This window comes from Macaca fascicularis, chromosome 16 (assembly GCF_037993035.2).
Source record: "Macaca fascicularis isolate 582-1 chromosome 16, T2T-MFA8v1.1".
Lineage (NCBI taxonomy): Eukaryota > Metazoa > Chordata > Mammalia > Primates > Cercopithecidae > Macaca > Macaca fascicularis.
The window spans coordinates 5414582-5432995 of NC_088390.1; the positions used below are offsets into that span (position 1 = coordinate 5414582).

The 18414-nt window shown below is 41.7% G+C and overlaps 1 protein-coding gene across 5 annotated transcripts in view; it reads left to right on the top strand.

Moving 5' to 3' along the window:
• RABEP1 (rabaptin, RAB GTPase binding effector protein 1) overlaps positions 1-18414 on the top strand; it is a 104254-nt gene that overhangs the window by 68850 nt on the left and 16990 nt on the right. For all 5 annotated transcript variants that reach the window (XM_005582643.5, XM_074018370.1, XM_005582645.5 and 2 more), the window contains 5 exons: positions 1419-1597; positions 6153-6284; positions 12354-12821; positions 14062-14166; positions 15933-16049. In XM_005582643.5, the coding sequence (XP_005582700.2) occupies positions 1419-1597; positions 6153-6284; positions 12354-12821; positions 14062-14166; positions 15933-16049 (1001 nt within the window). The remainder of the gene's footprint in view (positions 1-1418; positions 1598-6152; positions 6285-12353; positions 12822-14061; positions 14167-15932; positions 16050-18414) is intronic.

Here is an 18414-nt window from a genome sequence, read left to right on the forward strand (position 1 = left end):
GTATTTTTAGTAGAGATGGGGTTTCACTGTGTTAGCCAGGATGGTCTTGATCTCCTGACCTCGTGATCCACCCACCTCAGCCTCCCAAAGTGGTGGGATTACAGGCATGAGCCACTGCGCCCAGCCTATTTTCTCTGAAATAATAGTTTTATTAAGATAAAATTTGCATGCCATAAAGTTCACTCGTTAAAGTATACAATTCAGTAGTTTTTAATATATTCACAAAATTGTGCCCTATCACCACTGTCTACTTCCAAAACATTTTCATTACCTCAAAAAGAAATCCTGTACCCATTTACCGTCACTTCCTATGTCTTACCTCCAGCCCTTGGCAACCACTAATCTCCTTTCTATCTCTGTGGACTTGCCTGTTTTGGACTTTGATGTGAATGGGATTTTGTAATATGTGCCTTTTTGTGTCTGGGTTCAGTGAAGGGTTTTTGACTGGAGAGTGGTAATATTTGTTTTGCATTTTAGAAAGTTCAATCTAATAGCACTGTGGTGAATAGAATAGGGAGGGCAAGACTGAGGGCAGAAGAATGAAAAAGGGGCCTCTGTTGTAGTTGTTTAAGTCATAAGCGCTGGTCTAAGGCAGAAGCCAGAAGATAGATGTATCATATTGCAGAGGAGGCTGAATTAGCAGGTCTCTGTCATAGCTGAATATGTTGGGGTGAGGAAAAGTCAGAAGTATGAGCTGTCTTGGGTTTCTGACTTGGTAGATGGGTAGATGGATCATGCTACCTCCTCTCTTTTCAGTAGAAGATGGCTGAGCTGATGAGTATCAACAACACATACATTTTACAAAGATTCCTTGACCTGTCATAAGAAGTCTATATTAACCGGACCCAGTGAGGATTTCTGGATAACAGATTTATCAGAATGTATTAAACACAATTAGGAGTGTTTATTCCACCTTTGGCCTTTGGAGCAATGTTTCCCAAAGTATATTCTCTAGAATACTTGTTATTTGAGTTGTACTGTGAAAAGTTTTTTTTTTCTTTTGCCAAATAGATTTAGGAAAGGTTATATTATATATCACCTTCCAAGAAAACATAGACATAATTAAGACCCCGAGTTCAAAGTCCTGCAGTAAAGAAATCTTTAAAAATTTATTTAATTATGGAGGAGCCTTTGCAAAATAATAATAATAATAATAATAATAAATTTATCCCTTTAACCTGAAGTTTCTAAGACTTTACTAAGCACAGAAATCTTTCTTTGCTGTGTTCCTAGGAGTCCACTTTGGGAGACTCTGCTTTAAAGAGATGATGTGGGGATAGGTTGCCCCTTGGTCCAGCTAAGAATAGAATCCTAGAGATGTGGACCATTGGTCAGACCTGGCTAGGAGCCCTGTGCTAAAGAAATTGCCTACATTAAAATTCAGTGTTTTTGATTTGTGGTGGGGGGTTCCTAAACAGTTTGCCATCTCTTGGAGCAAGAGCGACAACAACACAACCAGTTAAAGCATACGTGGCAGAAGGCCAATGACCAGTTTCTGGAATCTCAGCGTTTACTGATGAGAGACATGCAGCGAATGGAGATTGTGCTAACTTCAGAACAGCTCCGACAAGTTGAAGAACTGAAGAAGAAAGATCAGGTGAATAGAAGTTTTGAGGTCTGATTTGCCTTGTCAGTAATGTCCCCCACCACATGTGATTGCATTACCTTATGTGTATTAGAGACTGACTTAAGCTGCAACAAGGTGATATATGCCACTTTTAAAAACATAACAGCTACATTTGAGGGGCTTTGTTTTTCATCTTTAGAAATGGCCTCCTCTAGGGGGTGGGGAAACTGATTTAGAAATGGTCTTCAGTGACTGCAGGATGCAGCAGTGCATACTTCGGAGAAAATCTTTCTCTCCCCTGCTGACCAGTTCTCCCAGTGCTCCTGGGTTTTATCAGTCCAGGCCAAGTCTTGGGTGACATTGCTGTAAAACAAGCTTGTCCAACCTGCAGCCCTTGGCTTTGAATGCAACCCAACAGAAATTTGTAAACTTTGTTAAAACATTATGAGATTTCTTTTGCAATCTTTTTTTGTTTGTTTGTTTGTTTTAGCTCATCAGCTGTCATTAGTGTTAGTGTATTTTGTGTGTAGCCAAGACAGTTCTTCTTCAATGTGGCCCAGGGAAGCCAAAAGATTGGACACCCTGCTCTAAAAGCTCTACTAGGTGACATGATATGAATGGAGAGGCTGAGTAATAGGAGGTGGCAGATGTTCAGAGCGCTGCATATTTAGGTTCCTGTCTTCTCCTTATCTTTTAGTTATTTAAATTGCATGAATTATATATATATATTTTTACACATTATCATAATTTTTTTGTTTTAAATACAGTGGAAAAAATAAATATGAAGTGATCAAGTGAAAAATCTTCCTTAACATCTCCCACACCTCCCCTTGTCAGAAGATTGTTTTACCATTTGGTAGAGAGTCTTCTAAACCAGTTCTGTGTGTTCATGATACACATTTAGGGTATAGTTTTCCTCTTACACAACTATGGTTATACTATAAGTATTTATTCTAGGCAGGGCATGGTGGTTCACGTCTATAATCCCAACACTTTGGGAGGCTGAGGCGGGAGGATTGCTTGAGCCCAAGAGGTCAAGACCAGCCTGGGCCATATAGTGAGACTCTGTTTCTACAAAAAATAAAAAAATAAAAAAAAATAGGCCAGGCGCGGTGGCTCAAGCCTGTAATCCCAGCACTTTGGGAGGCCGAGACGGGCGGATCATGAGGTCAGGAGTTCGAGACCATCCTGGCTAACACAGTGAAACCCCGTCTCTACTAAAAAATACAAAAAACTAGCCGGGCGAGGTGGCGGGCGCCTGTAGTCCCGGCTACTCGGGAGGCTGAGGCAGGAGAATGGCGTAAAAACCCGGGAGGCAGAGCTTGCAGTGAGCTGAGATCCGGCCACTGCACTCCAGCCTGGGTGACACAGCGAGACTCCGTCTCAAAAAAAAAAAAAAAAATAGCTGGGCATGGTGGCACGTGCCTGTAGTTCCAGCTACTTGGGAGGCTGAGGTGGGAGGATCACTTGATCCTGGAGGCGGAGGCTGCAGTGAGCTGTGATCACACTATTGCACTTCAGCTGTGAGTTACAAAGCAAGATCTTGTCTCAAAAAAAAGTGTATGTATTTCCCATATGCATTATCCTGGATATATTTTCATATCAACGTTGTATTTTGCTGTTGACTGTGGCATGGAGGCACCATATTGATTTACCCTTTCTCCTTGTAGTGGGCATCTAGGTGGTCCCCCTTTTCTTGTCATCTCAAATAATGTTGCAGCTAAATCCTTGACCATATTGTGTATGTGTGCAGATATTTCCCTAGGATAGCTATGTAAAAGTGTTCCCTGCCTTTCTAAGTATCTTGTCAAACATTTCAAATTGCTTTATGTGACTTAGGTTAGATTTTGTTTTGCAAAGTTTCTTTTTTTTTTTTTTTTTTTTTTTGAGATGGAGTCTCGCTCTGTGGCCCAGGCTGGAGTGCAGTGGCCAGATCTCAGCTCACTGCAAGCTCCGCCTCCCGGGTTCCCGCCATTCTCCTGCCTCAGCCTCCCGAGTAGCTGGGACCACAGGCGTCGCCACCTCGCCCAGCTAATTTTTTGTGTTTTTAGTAGAGACGGGGTTTCGCCGTGTTAGCCAGGATGGTCTCGATCTCCTGACCTTGTGATCTGCCCGTCTCGGCCTCCCAAAGTGCTGGGATTACAGGCTTGAGCCACCGCGCGCGGCCAGTTTCTTCTTTTTTAAATTTCCTTTTTGTCTCTTAATTTGGACTCATTCGTCTTACATGTAGTCAAAGCCAACATAAGGATTTTTTTTTTTTTTTTTTTGAGACAGGGTTTCACTCCAGTCACCCAGGCTGGAGTGCAGTGGCACAATCTTGGCTCACTGCAACCTCCGCCTCTCGGGCTCAAGCGATTCTTCTGTCTCAGCTGCCCAAGTAGCTGGGACTACAGGAGTGTGCCACCACGCCTGGCTAATTTTTGTATTTTTAGTAGATACAGTGTTTCACCACGTTGCCCAGGCTGGTCTCAAACTCCTGACCTCTAGTGATCTGCCTGTCTCAGCCTCCCAAAGTACTGGGATTACAGGCGTGAGCCACCACGACCCCCTGACATAAGGATTTAGATTCTAAAGTACAGATCTTATCCTGCCTCCCCTGCCGCCCATTAAAAGAGTCTAAATGTGGCCGGGTGCGGTGGCTCACATCTGTAATCCCAGCACTTTGGGAGTCCAAGGCGGGTGGATCACCTCAGGTCAGGAGTCTGAGACCAGCGTGGTCAACATGGCAAAACCCTGTCTCTACTAAAAATACAAAAATTAGCCGGGTCTGGTGGCACGTGTCTGGAGTTCCAGCTACTTGGGAAGCTGAGGCAGGAGAATCACTTGAACCTGGGAGGCGGAGGTTGCAGTGAGCTGAGATCGCATCATGCCTTCCAGCCTGGGTGACAGAGTGAGACTCTGTCTCAAAAAAACAAAAACAAAAAGAGTCTAAACTTTACTAAGATGATAAAACTTTTGAACATTTATTGAGCTCTTACTGTGTGCTAGCATTGTGCTAAGGCTTTATGTATAAATCTTTATCTCAAGTGCTTATCAAAAAAAAAAAAAACAAAAAACTGAACTCTCCATAAGTGGTAGGGACTACAGTTATACAGTTCCTGTGTTCTAGAGTAGTGAACAGGCTGAGAGGTAATGTATGGCCCATCTGAGGCTTGAACAATCTCTGATTCCAGAGTCTGAGTGCTTACTCACCACCTCTTTCTCCGTGTCTTTTACTTCTCCTGTGCCTGCCCATTTTTCATCCACAGAAAATTACACAGAATTCCCCCACAGGCCTGCTTTTCCATGTTTCTGTCTTTTGTGTGTGCTTCCTTTCTCCCTGGAACCCTTAATTGTCTCTTCTCATGCAACTGGCAAACTTACCTTACCGATCTTTCAAGATTCAGCTGAAGTGTTACCTCCTTTGGGCCCCCTTTGCTGGTTCCTTCAGATGAAATCAGTCATTGTTTTTCCTCCTTCTTTATAACCTTGTACATACTTGTAAGTGTGTGTCTCTCCTCACTAGGCTGTTTTAGGGTACACTGAAGGTATAAGGTATCTCACTCATCTTTGTTGAGTGAATTATTCTGCTAACTTTAATCATTCCTAAGGTATAAGGTATCTCACTCATCTTTGTTGAGTGAATTATTCTGTTAACTTTAATCATTCCTAAGGTATAAGGTATCTCACTCATCTTTGTTGAATGAATTATTCTATCAACTTTAATCATTCCTTTTGTATTCATATACATTTGTTAATGTTTCTAATGGATGTGTAACATTATAAAAACTTTTTTGGGAGGGGTGTGGTGTCTCATGCCTGTATTCCCAATGCGTTGAGAGGCCAAGGCCGGAGGATCTCTTGAGCCTGGGAGTTTGAGACCAGCCAGGACAACAGCGTGAGATCCCATCTATACAAAAAAACCCAAAAAATTAGCCAGGCATGGTGGTGCATGCCTGTGATCCTGGCTACACGAGAGGCTGAGGCAGGAGGATTGCTTGAGTCCAGGAGTTCAAGACCAGCCTCGGCAACAAAGTGAAACCCTGTCTCTACAAAAAATAAAAAAATTAGGCAGTCGTGGTGGCACATGCCTATGATCCCAGCTATATGAGAGGATGAGGTGGGAGAATTGCTTGAGCCCAGGAGATCGAGGCTGCAGTGAACCATGTTTGCACCACTGCATTCTAGCCTGAGTGTCAGAGCAAGACCTTGTCTCAAAAACAGACTTTTTCGTATTTATTTTCTACAGTAATCACAAGGAATGTTCTGTGTAAAAAAAATTTTTTTTTTTTTTTCATGGATCATTTGAAGAGTCAGTTTTGCTTTCTTTTGTTTCGCCTTACTTTATGCAGTATACTTTTCTTGGAAGCTGCTTCCTGATTTCTTCTTTATACCAGGGTTCTTAGTTTGTGCTTATAGTATTAAAATATTTTGTCATTTCCAGAGGCCCTTATATGGGATTATAAACAAAGAAGCGTAAGTGTCCAGTTTTCTTGTATCATAATGCTCTGTTCTTTCTTATTTGTTTTGAATGGTTAAAGAACTATGTCACTTATTAAGTAGGTTACTTGGGTCACATATATGTTTTTTTCTTCCTAACTTTTAGGAGGATGATGAACAACAGAGACTCAATAAGAGAAAGGATCACAAAAAAACAGATGTTGAGGAAGAAATAAAAATACCAGTAGTGTGTGCTTTAACTCAAGAAGAATCTTCAGCCCAGTTATCAAATGAAGAGGTATAGTGAGTCTATAATTAAAGTCATTATATACACAATGTCAACAATTTTAGCTTACTCATACATCAGTTAATTACATTGTCCATATGAGAAGTGAGAAGTTCATTTTATCTAACTAGGTGAAAGTTAGATAAAAATGACAGTATTTATTTTCGGTTGTTTTTATGGCATTATAGGTAGCACTGTTTGAAACCTGTTGTAGCTTCATTCACTGTCTGAAATAATTAGATGTTCTTTTTCCCAGTATTTCCCAAATTTAATGCATTAAAATAAACCTTTAAACAATGTCTGCAAAATCTTTTTTGATGTGAATAGTACATATTGCTAATACTTGTCTTTTTTGTTTAAAAGAGATTATCTAAAGCGCTGAAATGCTTAACTCCCTATAGCATATATATGAGTATTAACCAGTATTAGGTTTTCATCCCTGACGGCAGTGGGTGAGGTTTGGCAGATTGCAACAACACAGGGTGAAACGTTTCAGGTACTAGGAATGAGTAGAGTAGAGGGACCTGGAAGTGTTAGGTGTTCTGTGGCCTTGGCACCTCTCACCCGCAGTGGGGCAAGGGCCTTCTCATTGGGTTTCCTGTCTCAACCTGTCCCATTCCATCGCACCCTCAGCATTACTGTCAAATTCATTTTCTTAAGTTCAGCTGCAGTCAGGCCACTCCCCTACTCAATAACTACCATTGACTCCCGTTACCTATATAATTAAGTACACATTCTTCACTCGGACAGGTAAGGCCCTTCATCATCTGGATTACATTTTAGCCATGTTGGTCGTCATCTTGGGCTGTACTCCCACCTGGTCTGTTGCTGCCTTCATTTGGAGTACTTTCCTCCCATTGCCTTTCTGAGTATTGAAATCCTTCTGCTCATCTTTCAAAGCTGGTGCTGGTTATCTTGTTATCAGTGAAGGAAATGCTTCTCTTATTGCCTTGAGGACGAAAACGAAGATCCCCCAAGATCCCTAGCGTGGCATACAAGGGCGTTCACAGTTGAATGGCCCTTCCGGCCTCACTCACTGCTCTCCACTTCTCTGTAGCCAGACCTGTGCACTTACTGTTCACACTCACTGACCTGTCCCTGCGGCTTAGAATCACACTCACTCCCTGCCCCACCTGCTTTCCTGATCTGGTGAATGAATCGCAGTTAAATTGGATACGGATCTTGTCTTCCCTTTCAGGGGTATCCTGCTTCTGTTTACTCTGCAGATTTACTTTGAGCCATACGTAATCTACCTCCTGGTGGTTTATATGCCCATGCTTATGGATTGTTTGAGGTTTAAGAAAAACTTTAAAAAAATTTTCGTAGACACTGAAAAGTGCTGTAGATTGTAGTTGTTTTGTTCATTCTTTGTTCTGGGACATAGACTGGGAACCACTTGGTCTAATTCTGCTGTGCATTTAAAAAATATTTAGACTCCCAAGAGAATGTCTCAAGTTTTGGGTACAGCCAACGATTACATAGTGTTTTCATCATGCAGTAATCTATCCAGGAATGTCTGAAAAGCGGGGAAACAGGAAAGGGACATTTGTTGTGATTTACTGAGAAGTATTTTTATTTTTGATTCTCTCTTAATGATCTGTAGACTTTCAGAGCTGGTGTTTTGCAATTTGAATGTTGAATATAATTGTTTTTTATTGAGAATAATGACACAGCTCTTGGTTTAGAGTTAATCTGAAGCCTGGCTAACATGGTGAAACCCTATCTCTACTAAAAATACACAAGATTAGCCGGGTGAGGTTGCGTATGCCTGTAATCCCAGCTACTCAGGTGACTGAGGCACGAGAATCATTTGAACCCAGGAGGTAGAGGTTGCAGTGAGCTGAGATTTCACCACTGCATTCCAGCATGGATGACAGTGAGACCCTGTCTCACACAAAAATGTTAATCTCAGATGCTTTGGAGAGTTAGATTTATGGCTAAAGATATTTGAAATTTGTAGACCTCACATTTTCTTTAACCTGATGCTTATAATGTGCTTTTCTCTATACAAAATGTTCATTATGGAAAACTTGGGAAGTATCGGAAATGCCATACAAAATAAAAATAACTGGTAGATCGTCCTACCCAGAGGTCATAACTAATATTTTGCTACATATCTCTTTCTTGCTTTTCTTATTTTCTTTTCCAGAGATAATATATATGTTAACATATGTGTTTTTTTTTTTTTTTTTTAAATTTGAGAAAGGGTCTCACTCTCACCCTGGCTGGAGTGCAGTGGCGTGATCTCAGCTCACTGCAACCTCCGCCTCCTGGGTTCAAGCAATTCTCCTGCCTCAGCCTCCTGAGTAGCTGGGATCACAGGCGTGCACCACCACGCCAGGCTAATTTTTGTATTTTTAGTAGAGATGGGGTTTCACCATGTTGACTAGGCTGGTCTCGAACTCCTGGCCTTAAGTGATTTGCCCACCTTGGCCTCCCAAAGTGCTGGGATTACAGGTGTGAGCCACGGTGTCCAGCTTGTGCCTGGTTTTTAATTCATAATGGTGACTGAGTGATGACATAGGGAGGTCAATGCCACTGAAAGAAGTTTTGTGTTACAGTTCTCCTAGAAGCAGAGGCCCAGCACACCATGCATGGCCACGGCACGGAAGTACCAGAGCTGGTCAGGAGGCAGGAGCAGGAGCGAGAGAAAAGCATGGGCCATAGCTATTACTGTGGTTTTCTGGGAAAAGCAAAGTGGAGCAGAGCAGAGAGTTTAGGACTGGCTAGTAATTAATTCCGGCAGCCTTTGGGGTATAGGGTCTGTTCTTAGCTATTTGGAACTGGCCCTGGGTTGATTTCGGGCAGGGGAAATACTGGCTCGGTGTGTGATTTAGGTAAGGGAGATGGTTGGGGATATGGGTTTGGGATTGAATGGTTTGTGTATGAAAGGTGTGTTTACAGTCAGGTAAGTTGTTTATTATCTCTAGAAATTAGCTAGTCCTGGGAAGCAGTTTCTTCACGCCAGCAAGGCCTCCAGTAAATCAAGACATCATGAAATATAGAAAATGAAAAGTATGATTAACACACTGATAGTCAAGTTGGTTCCACTTTTTACTACCATCCAATTTTTCATTATCGTAAGTAATGTCATAATGTTATATATAATTTTTCCTTGTACAAAAATCGTAGATGCATCTGATTTTATTTTATTTTATTTCATTTTAGTTTTAGTATAAGTTCTTAGGAAAAGAACTGCCTGGTCAGGCACAGTGGCTCACAAGTGTAATCGCAGCACTTTTTGGAGGCTGAGGCAGGCGGATCACTTGAGGCCAGGAGTTTGAGACCAGCCTGGCCAACATGATGAAACCCGTCTCTACTAAAAATACAGAAATTAGCCGTGTGCGGTGTTTGGCACCTGTAGTCCTCGCTACTCACCGTGGCTGAGGCATGAGAATCCCTTGAGCCCAGGAGGTGGAGGCTGCAATGGGCCGAGATTACTGCAATGGGCCGAGATTGCGCCACTGCATTCCAGCCTGGGTGACAGAGCGAGACTCTGCCTCCCGAAAAACAAAAACAAAAACAAAACAAAACAAAAAACCAAAAAAAAAAACCCTACTGAATTCAAGAATGTAAATATTTTTAAGATATTACTGCCAATGTAGTAGTCTGATGTGGGGTTTTTTGAGATAGGGTCTCATTCTTGCCACCCAGGCTGGCTAGAGTATAGTGGCACCATCACAGCTCACTACAGCCTTGATCTCCTAGGCTCAAGCAATCCTCCTGCCTCAGCCTCCTGAGCAGCTGAGACTACAGGCATGCGCTACCATGCCTGGCTAATTTTTAAATTTTTTTGTAGAAACGAGGTCTCCCTATGTTGCCCAGGCTGGTCTTTTACTCCTGGGCTCAACCTGTTCTCCCACCTCAGCCTCCCAAACTGTTGGATTTACAGGCACGAGCTACTGCACCAGGCCTGTAGTCTGATGTTTTTCAAATGGCCCTCACAGCTGTTCTGTCCCTAGCCCCTTCCCTCTTCAGTATCACAGCAGCACTGTATGTCATACATAGCAGTGCGTGTTAGGTTTATTTGTAAACTAACAGAATGGCTTATCCCAGTTTTTATTAGGATACTTACTTGGGATCTTTGCCATAGTAAGCTTAATATATACGAGATTGGTGTTCTTAGTCATTGCAGTTTCAGATGAGTAAAAATCTTTTTTTTTTTTTTTTGAGACGGTGTCTTGCTCTGTCACCCAGGCTGGAGTGCAGTGGCGTGATCTCAGCTCACTGCAAGCTCCACCTCCCAGGTTCACGCCATTCTCCTGCCTCAGCCTCCCGAGTAGCTGGGACTACAGGCGCCTACCACCACGCCCGGCGAATTTTTTGTATTTTTAGTAGAGATGGGGTTTCACCGTGTTAGCCAGGATGGTTTTGATCTCCTGACCTCATGATCTGCCCACCTCGGCCTCCCAGAGTGCTGGGATTACGGGCATGTGCCACCGCGCCCAGCCCTCAGATGAGTAAAAATCTTTAAAAGTAAAGAAATGGAGGCATTAATTCAAAATTTGTCACCTTTTTATTACACCAAGAATATTTTTAAAACATTAAAAAAAATTGGTTACATGCCGTCGCCAGTAACAACTGTATTCCACAGTCTCCTCTGGTTCATTTAAAAAAGGGCATTTAACAACAAAACGTAGAAAGGATATTTTCTTAAAGTATTGTCATTTAAATGGAATACATTCAGTTGGAAAGAAAACTTGTTACATTTTTCTTTAAATAATTTATCTTATTTCCCCACTAACTATGCAACTGCTTCATGTAATGGCACTGGTTTGCTTTTTGCCTTCGGGAATGTGCTGTACCACGTTGTTTAAAAATTGAGATGAAATTAATGTAACATAAAATTTAAAGTGTATAATTCAGTGATATTGCATATATACACAAATGTTTTTAGTTTGAAAACATTTTTATCACTCCCAAAGGAGACCTCATACCCATTAGAGTCACTCCCCATTTTCCCTTCCCCCCTAGCCTCTAGCAACCACTAATCTGCTTTATGTCTCTATGGATTTACTTGTTCTGGACATTTTCAATAGACGGACTTACATAATATGTGATGTTTTGCATCTTCTTTCGCATAGTATACAACATTGAACATGTTGATTACACCTTGCTTGCAAATAACACATTATTGGGCTGGGCGTGGTGACTCACGCCTGTAGTCCCAGCACTTTGGGAGGCCGAGGCGGGCAGATCACAAGGTCAGGAGATCGAGACCATCCTGGCCAACATGGTGAAACCCCGTCTCTACTAAAAATACAAAAAATTAGCCGGGCGTGGTGGCGGACACCTGTAGTCTAAGCTACTCAGGAGGCTGAGGCAGGAGAATGGCGTGAACCTGGGAGGTGGAGCTTGCAGTGAGCTGAGAGCTCGCCACTGAACTCCAGCCTGGGCGACAAAGCGAGACTCCGTCTCAAAAAAAAAAAAAAAAAAAAAAAAAGAAAATACCACGTTCTCGTCATTTCCTTTCTACTACTCTGTCCTCTCCTTTGCTCATCCCCAAAATGTTAGTCTTTCTCAGGGTTCTGCCCTTGGCCCTCTTTTCCTACACACTCATCCTAGGTGTTTTGATTTGCTGCTGTGACTTTAATTATCATTATACAATAGTTACTCCCAAGTCTCTATTGAAAGACTTCTATGTCCCTCTATTAAGGGGACATCTCTACTTGGATATACGATAGGCACCTCACGCTTGACATACGCAACACTGAATTGCAGGTGACCTTCCCCAGCTCTTTGTATTTGGGAGCTCTTTGAGCTACCAGAGCATTCAGCACATAGCTCTAGCCCATCCTTTTATCACAGTATTATAAGTCTGCTTACTTACCTTGTGTTTTTGAAGCTGTGTGTATCTCTAGGTCAGGGATTACATCTTGCCCACAGTTGTATCCTGAGGGCCTGGTTTCATGTCTGGCATGTAGAAGTGACACTTAGTAAGTGTTTGTTCCATGAGTCTATGAAGGTAGCACATTAATGATTATCATGTGTAACGAGTGGCAGAATACATTTATTGTATTTTTTTGTATTTAAAAATGCAGAGAATTGTCTAACTTGGCAATATATATTTTCACATTTCAGGAGCATTTAGATAGCACCCATGGTTCCGTCCATTCCTTAGATGCAGACTTATTGTTGCCAGCTGGAGATCCTTTCAGTAAATCGGACAATGACATGTTTAAAGATGGACTCAGGAGAGCACAGTCTACAGACAGCTTGGGAACTTCGGGCTCATTGCAATCCAAAGCTTTAGGCTATAACTACAAAGCAAAATCTGCTGGAAACCTGGACGAGTCAGATTTTGGACCACTGGTAGGAGCAGATTCAGTGTCTGAGAACTTTGATACTGCATCCCTTGGGTCGCTCCAGATGCCAAGTGGGTTTATGTTAACCAAAGATCAGGAGAGAGCAATCAAGGCGATGACACCAGAACAAGAAGAGACGGCGTCCCTCCTCTCCAGCGTTACCCAGGGCATGGAGAGTGCGTACGTGTCCCCGAGTGGTTATCGTTTAGTTAGTGAGACAGAATGGAATCTCTTGCAGAAAGAGGTGAGTTACTTTTCTCACGTTTTTCCTCTTGCTCACACTGAGGCACACTGGGAAGCTCTGGGATTTATCGTTCATTCAGCAGATGGTTCCTGGAGTCAGTGCAGGCACATGTTGCCAGCAAGTGGATGTTAACCTGTGTCACCTGACCCTTGTTGTAGTCCGCTTTGGCTATTCCAGGTAATTGTGACAGAGAAAGGAGCTAGCTAGCTTATCACAGTGAATGTGAACTTCCTCACCTGAACTCACAACTCTCAGGTTGGAGCGATCTGCCTGACTAGCATTGCTGAATTTAAGTTAGAGCAACCTGAATTTGGTTTGCTTTGCAGTTTTCTATAATCTCAGTGTATTCCAGGATTCAGGCTTTCATCTTTCCTTTAGATCAAAAGCGCAATTGCTTGTCTGCTGTTGATGCTGAGAGTGGGTTTAAAGAGGGGTTGGGAATATGGGAGAGAAAAGAAGCCAATCTTTAATGAAGTCGATTTTCCTTCTTAGAGAATTTGTAAATTTACAGATAAGATTAGGAGATAAACCCTTAGATATTTGCCTAATGCTTTATGGATTACAAAGGCCTTTCACACACCTGATCTCTTTAAGCTTTATGATTATAATGAGGCAAGTGGGGCATGGTTATCCCCAATTTACAGGTGAGAAAACTGGCTGGGAAAAATAAAGCGAGTTGCTCAAGTGTTCCCTTCGACTTAGTTGCAAAACCTGACTCCTGGGGCTTTCCTTGATGAGGGCTGCTTCCCTTTAAGGAAGCCATGGGTCAGTAAGTGGAACAGCTTACTGAGGCCTGAAAGAAAGTATTCTCGTTGGTCTTATGTATAACATATGTGCCAAGGTGCTATTTACTAGTTTCATACCTATTTTATACTTGGAGCTGGTGAAACGGTGACTTGGCACTGTCTTTATTTGTTTTTCCTTCCCAGTGGTTGGTTAGTATTGAACTGTGAGTACCATGGTATAGTACCTTTTACTTGCTTTGTGTTGTCCTCAGATGTGAGGTTTTGTGCCTCTTGGCAATAAATTGTGTCCCATGTGTCCCGTCATACTTGTACTGGAGAGTTTGACATTTTAGAATCTGACCCTATATTGTAACTTTTTGCCATAAGGCCCTGAAGAAAGTGTTAACTTCATATTCTACTGAGCACCTTTGGTAAGACTGTGCACGTGTACCTCAAGTGTGTGATGTAGATTAATTTTGTTTTGCCTGATAAGAAGTAATTTTGGTGCCCTTCAGGTGCATAATGCTGGAAATAAACTTGGTAGACGTTGTGATATGTGTTCCAATTACGAAAAACAGTTACAAGGAATTCAGATTCAGGAGGCTGAAACAAGAGACCAGGTGAGTTTCTTCTGGATGTGCCAAACTGGGTATCTATTGTAGTTTTCATTGGAGGTGCAGAATTAATTGCCTCCCCTCCGCCCCCAGCCCCATTTACATTATGAAGCGTATCCATCTTGTTAAGTTATGAGGTAACCTGGTACATGCAATGGCAGCTGCTTTTCCAGTGGAGCTCACTAGGACTCTGCTTTTGTGTATCTGCACAGGCTAGCCCAGCTCTTAAAGGGACACTGCCTCATCTCCTCTACCCCTGCCCCTTCCGTCTAAGGCCTAAAAGTGATTTTATGTACATGGAAAGTACTTTATGATGTGGAGATCTCAGGGAGATAAAAGGTTGATTGTTGCCTCTAATAGAATAAAGGCTTAATTGAATGCTAATCAGAATTTGTGTCCTTCATTGCTTATTGCTTACTTCTTGTCATAAATTTGTTGAATTAAGGTTAATAAGTTCACAGAAATTAAGCTTTGGTAGATTTGGTATGCTGAGATTGATAAATCTTCAGTACCTTTTCAAACGCAGTGTTTAATAATGGGTACTTTGATAGCATTTAGGAAATAATTTAGAAATTCATAAGAGTAGGCTTGTAAAAGTATATGTAAGAAAGATACTTTTTCCTTGTATTTCCAAATTGTTCTTTGGTTGTTATGAAGATTATTCCTAGTCTTCAAAATAACTTTAAGCAGGTTAGAATGATGGTTTAATATTTTCAAATGTCATCGCTATGGAGTTCCTTCATACACTGTGTGCTTTACTCATCGATGTTTCAAAGGTTAACTTCTAAAGGTATTTGCAGAACTAATGTAGCTGGCCCCTGGTGGTGTGGTGTAGCAGTGGTTTTCACAGACATTTCAGTAGACTGTTTTAAGGCCTGGCTAAAAATTAGTCAGAAAAAGAAGTGGGAAAAGGGTGTTCATGGAGAGAAAAGATGTACAAAGAACAGAGTTAGGAAAGAAAATGATGTATTCTAGGAAGTATGAGTAGTTATGTGGCTGGGCACAGGGGGTGATTGTTACAAAATAATGGGAGAGTAAACTACAAAGACCATGATGGGAGCAGTGATGACTGAAGAGATATAAATTTTACCCTGAAGCCGGGTGCCGTGGCTCACGCCTATAATCCCAGCACTTTCAGAGACCAAGGTGGGCGGATCACCTGAGGTTGGGAGTTCAAGACCAGCCTGGCTAACATGGAGAAACCCCATCTCTACTAAAAATGCAAAATTAGCCGGGTGTGGTGGTGCGTGCCTGTAATCCCAGCTACTCAGGAGGCTGAGGCAGGAGAATCCCTTGAACCCAGGAGGTGGAGGTTGCAGTGAGCTGAGACTGCAGAGCGAGAGACTATGTCTCAAAAAAAAAAAAAAAAAAAAAAATTTACCCTGAAGACTTTGAGAGGCATTTAGAGTTTTAAGTAGGGAAATTATATTATTTCACTTTTTTCACAATTTCTGGTGTTAGTGTGGATTGTATCCTGGAGACAGAGGATACACTCTAGTTTAGGGAGAACAGTGTCATGGCCTGGAGGGTCTGGGGGAGAAGCAGATGTTTTCAGATGAGACGTGTGTGAAAAATGATTTGACTGTAAAGCACAGTACAGTTGTCTCTTGAGGTCGTTTATCTAATTTCTGCCTGAATTAAAAAATCTATGGTGTTTCCCAGAAAAAGACATAGAGTTTTTTTTTTTTTTTTAATTCTGCAGTTAGATTTTTTTGAAAAATTTATAAAAGGATTCTGGTTTTTCTTTCTAATTGACTTTTAAAATGATATAGGTGAAAAAACTACAGCAGATGCTAAGGCAAGCTAATGACCAGTTAGAGAAGACAATGAAAGATAAGCAGGAACTGGAAGACTTCATAAAGCAAAGTAGCGAAGATTCGAGTCACCAGGTAAGGGAGGGTTTTTAGAGTGTGGCCCATGAGGGATGACTGGGTTATTTAAATGAAAGATTCAAAAAATAGAGTCATGTTTCTTTTGCCTTCAGGATTTGGCAGTTTTATTTTCCCTCAGGTAAAACGATTTCTTACTGATCATTCTGTGATACCTGTTTTACAGATTTTTAAAGAATAACTTTTGAAATAATTGGTCAGTAAACGCCAGGAGGCTCTGATTCTCCTTTCCTTTTTAGTTTGTATTAGTTAGGTTTTCCTGCTGCACTGGAAACTTGCTGACCAAGATACTAATTATTTTCTTTTAAACTTTGTAAAAGTATAGCAACATGGAAAAAAAAAAATAGCATATACAGATACACCAAACATACCAGAACCAACATCTGTGTAACCACCATTGAGATCAAACAATAGAATATTAGCCAGTCCCCAGAAGCCCTCACTTTCCCCGCACTTACAGCTCCCTCCCGACAGGCAGCCACTGTGCTAACTTGTAACACCATCAGATTAACCTGTGCTTCATGTTTAGAAAATGAAGCCATACAGTCTGTGTTATTCTGCGTCTGTCTTCCACCGTTCAACAGTGTATTATTCCTACTCATGATGCATGGAGTAAGTTTGTTTATTTTCATTGTTGAATAGTCATACCATTATACGGATATGCCACAATTTATCCAGACTAACGCTGATGGGTATTTCAGTTGTTTCCAGTTCTGGGATACTATGAATAATGTTCCTTTGACATTTTTGCATAGGGCGTGGTGGACGTGTTTCTGCAGGATTTGTAACTGGGGTGGAATGCTTGGGTACAAACGTTCAAAATGCCACATAGTTTTCCAGAGTGGTTACACCAGTTTAACCTCCACCAGCAATGTATGAGCGTTCCTGTGGTTCCAAGGTCTTGAAAAAACGTCATTTTGTTATTTTAATTATAGCCATTTCGGTGGGTGTGTAATGGTATTTCATTGTGGCTTAGTTTGCATTTCTCTAATGACCATTGAAGTTATTTAGCATTTTTCATGTTTCTTGGCCATTGTGATATTGTGTGTGTGAGAGATTCCTGCTCAAGTCTTATCCTCATCTTTCTATTGTGTTGTCTGTTTATTTTACTTTTTTTTGGTCTCTAAAAACTGATTTGTTAGGTGTCCTTTATATAATCTTGTTAGAATCTTTTGCTGACAAGTATTGCAGATGTCTTTTACTTAGTAACTTATATTTGCTGTTTTTTGTTTTGTTTTTGAGACGGAATCTCTTTCTGTCGCCCAGGCTGGAGTGCAGTTGCACAGCCTCGGCTCACTGCAACCTCTGTCTCCTGGGTTCAAGCAGTTTTCCTGCCTCAGCCTCCTGAGTAGCTGGGATTACAGGCACTCACCACCACACCCGGCTAATTATTGTATTTTTAGTAGGTTTCACATTGTTGACCAGGCTGGTCTTGAACTCCTGACCTCAAGTGATCCACTCGCCTTGGCCTCCCAAAGTGCTAGGATTAAAGGCGTGAGCCATGCACCTGGCCCATCAGTAGCTTATGTCTTCGTTAATGGTGTCTTTTAATGAACAGAAGTCCTTAATAATGTCAAATTTGGGCGGGCGCAGTGGCTCACGCCTGTAATCCTAGCACTTTGGGAGACCGAGGTGGGCGAATCACCTGAGGTCGGGAGTTCAAGACCAGCCTGACCAACATGGAGAAACCCTGTCTCTACTAAAAATACAAAATTAGCCGAGTGTGTTGGCGCACGCCTGTAATTCCAGCCATTCGGGAGGCTGAGGCAGGAGAATCGCTTGAACCCAGGAGGTGGAAGTTGCCGTGAGCCAAGATCGCTCCAGCCTGGGCAACAAGAATGAAACTCCGTCTCAAAGAAAAAAAAAATCAAGTTTGTTAATCATTTCTTTACGGTTTGTGATTTTCTTCCTTCTTAAAAAGGAATCTTTTCCTATGGAGTTAGGAAGATATCCTATATTATAGAGGCTTTATTCACATTTATATCTAAAATTCCTTTAGAACTGACTTAGACACACATACACACACACACACAGTGTAGATAAGGGTAAAACTTTTTTTTTTTAAAGTATGGATAGCCAATTTCTGTATGACTTGGTGAAAAGATCCACTTTTCCCCCATTGCTCTGTGTGGATTAGTTTCAGAACTATGGTCTGTTCAGTTTGTCTGTTTGCCTATTTTTTGTGCCAAATTCTACACTGATTTATGTGAAATAAATTTTTTTTTTTTTTTTTTTTTAAACCCAAGACAGAGTTTCGCACTTGTTGCCTTGTGGCCCAGGCTGGAGTGCAAGGGCACATTCTGGGCTCACTGCAACCTCTGCCTCCCAGGTTCAAGCAATTCTCCTGCCTCAGCCTCCTGAGTAG